The sequence below is a fragment of the Penaeus vannamei genome, chromosome 27 (genome assembly GCF_042767895.1).
Source record: "Penaeus vannamei isolate JL-2024 chromosome 27, ASM4276789v1, whole genome shotgun sequence".
Lineage (NCBI taxonomy): Eukaryota > Metazoa > Arthropoda > Malacostraca > Decapoda > Penaeidae > Penaeus > Penaeus vannamei.
The window spans coordinates 30213928-30216427 of record NC_091575.1 but is presented as its reverse complement, the minus strand read 5'-3'; the positions used below and the strand labels follow the sequence as shown (position 1 = coordinate 30216427).

At 39.6% G+C, this 2500-nt stretch overlaps 1 protein-coding gene across 1 annotated transcript in view; it reads right to left on the bottom strand.

Annotated features, from left to right (window-relative positions):
* The window catches only part of LOC113806099 (proline-rich protein 36), a 14174-nt gene extending 13636 nt beyond the window's left edge, over positions 1 to 538 (bottom strand). The window contains exon 1 of the mRNA XM_070141167.1: positions 484 to 538. Within this exon, the coding sequence (XP_069997268.1) occupies positions 484 to 520 (37 nt within the window). The 5' untranslated portion in view covers positions 521 to 538. The remainder of the gene's footprint in view (positions 1 to 483) is intronic.
* Positions 539 to 2500: the final 1962 nt, after the last annotated feature.

The following is a 2500-nucleotide window of genomic DNA, read 5'->3' as shown; positions in this document are numbered from 1 at the left end:
ATAGTACTCGGGAGACCACGACAAACGACCGAACTATAATTTCGATGTTACTCGTTGAGCACAAATCGGCAATAACTACGGCGATTTCACGACCCGACAATAACACTCAAGACCACAACGCAACCCTCAAGAGAGTGATGACAATAAGTATGATGGTGAGGATTATGATTATTATTATGTGATCATGATTATGGTTATGGTCGTGATTATGAAATTATATTTGATTATGATTGACTATGATTATCATAATGATTATGATCATCCATAATTACGATAATAATTATCATAGTGACAAATATAATAAAAATGATAACGATAATGACAAAAACAGCAATTAAAGAAACTTTAAAAAATGACAACACACAACTCATAACTACAACGAAACGACAATTAACAACCGATCCAGAAATACGACTTAATTTTTATAGCCACTGACGCTTCCTAAATCTGCCATCACGTGACATGGCAGATAGGCCTACTTACCCAGGATACAGAGGATAACTCGACAGGATCTCGCCATCCCGTCAGTGCTCCTCGCTCGTCGCCTCCTGCAGGAGATAAGGTCAAAGGTCAACATGTGTAGATAGTGAATAATGTATAATGATGGTGAGAGTGATGATAAAAATAAAAATAATAATTGCGGTGTTGATGATTATGATAGCTCTTATAGTACTGGTGTTGGTAATAATGATAATGATATCAATGACAACAATGGTAATAATAATAATGATAATGACGATTATAGTAGATAAGATAACAGTTATATCTTACACATATATATTCATCGATACATAGGTAGAATTTCCGAATCTATCCACAATTTCGATAAATTCCTATTATATTATTTTCTTGTACTTGTGTCAGCAGTAGTTTTAGTAACATAATTATCAATATATATCTCTTCATACATATGTAGGTGTGTTAGAAAACCCCACAATGCACAAACTGGATTTATTAAAATTGAGACAATAGTTTCGAAATCCTCCTGGATTTCATCTTCAGGTGGGTTTTTCTATCATTCTATCAACACTGTAGAGTGTTTTTTCATTATATATATATATATATATATATATATATATATATATATATATATATATATATATATATATATATATATATATATGTATATATATGTGTGTGTGTGTGTGTGTGTGTGTGTATGTGTGTGTGTGTGTGTGTGTGTGTGTATGTGTGTTTGTGTGTGTGTGTGTGTGTGTGTGTGTGTGTGTGTGTGTGTGTGTGTGTGTGCGTGTGTGTGTGTGTGTATGTGTATATGTGTGTGTGTGTGTGTGTGTGTGTGTATTATCATCGTTCTAGACGTGTACACGCTTAAGCAAAGAACAAATTGATAAGCATGACTATAATCTTCACAATTTCCCCGTTCCTTCGTCTCCAGTATGGATAGCAAGTTGAACATTTTACGATGCCGCAACGCAACTCCCTTGGCAGATGATTGTCGCGGTTGAATATTTGACTTGTAATTAAGCAATCACCATAACACAAATCTAATTATCCATCTCGCGTGCTACTAATAAGCCAGGAGCAACTTGACCACTAAGAGGAAGTCCTAGCCACTCACGCATTCGGACGCACGCAAATGTCAACACGAACACGCTCGTGAAGGAGAGAGGATATACATGGAGGTTTACGTTATGTATACACACACACGCGTACACGGGCACGCATTCACGCACACCTATTTAAATAAAAATACTCCCTCTCCTTACCCCTCCCTCCCTCCCTCCCTCCCTCTTCCTCTTTTTCACTCCTCCCTCCTCACCTCCTCCCCCAACCCACCCCCCTCCTTTACACACACACACATACCACAGCGAAAGTAAGTGAGCAGGAACACACTTAAAACAACATTCACTCTACAGCTGTTGTCTAAGGAGCCTCCTCCCCCTCCCCCACCCTACTACTCTTCCCCTCCTAACCATCCTCCACCCCACCCCTACCCCTTATTTTCCCAGTTCCCGCCCCTCCCTACCTCTCCCTCCTATTCCCCCAACCCCTCATTTTCCCCAACCTTCCCTCCCCCCCTCCCCCTCCCCTTTCTGCTGGCCACCCCATCCCACCCCCCTCTCTCCCTCCCCCAACCTTTATTTCCTGGCCCTCTCCCTACCAACTCCCCCCTCCCTCCCTCCCTCCCGCCCTCCCCCTATCTGCTAGTTCCCTAAGGGCTCTAAGGCAACTCCTTCGAGGTGGGCGTGTGGGCGTGTGGGCGTGAGGAAATCACTTATCCGTTTTCCCGTCAGATTTTTTAAAATTAATTTTATTTATTTTAGGCACACGAATTTTTATGAATATATTATGTAACAATAAAGCATGCTTATATATGTAAATTTCATGCTTTCTTTATGTTTTATTCGACAAAAATGGCATTTGAGAGATAGTAACATAAATAAAATATATGCTATATAGAGAAACGCGTATACTGTATAAATAAATATGTCTGCTGTATAGGTAAATTAACATACTGTTAGACAGTTACAAAAATTGG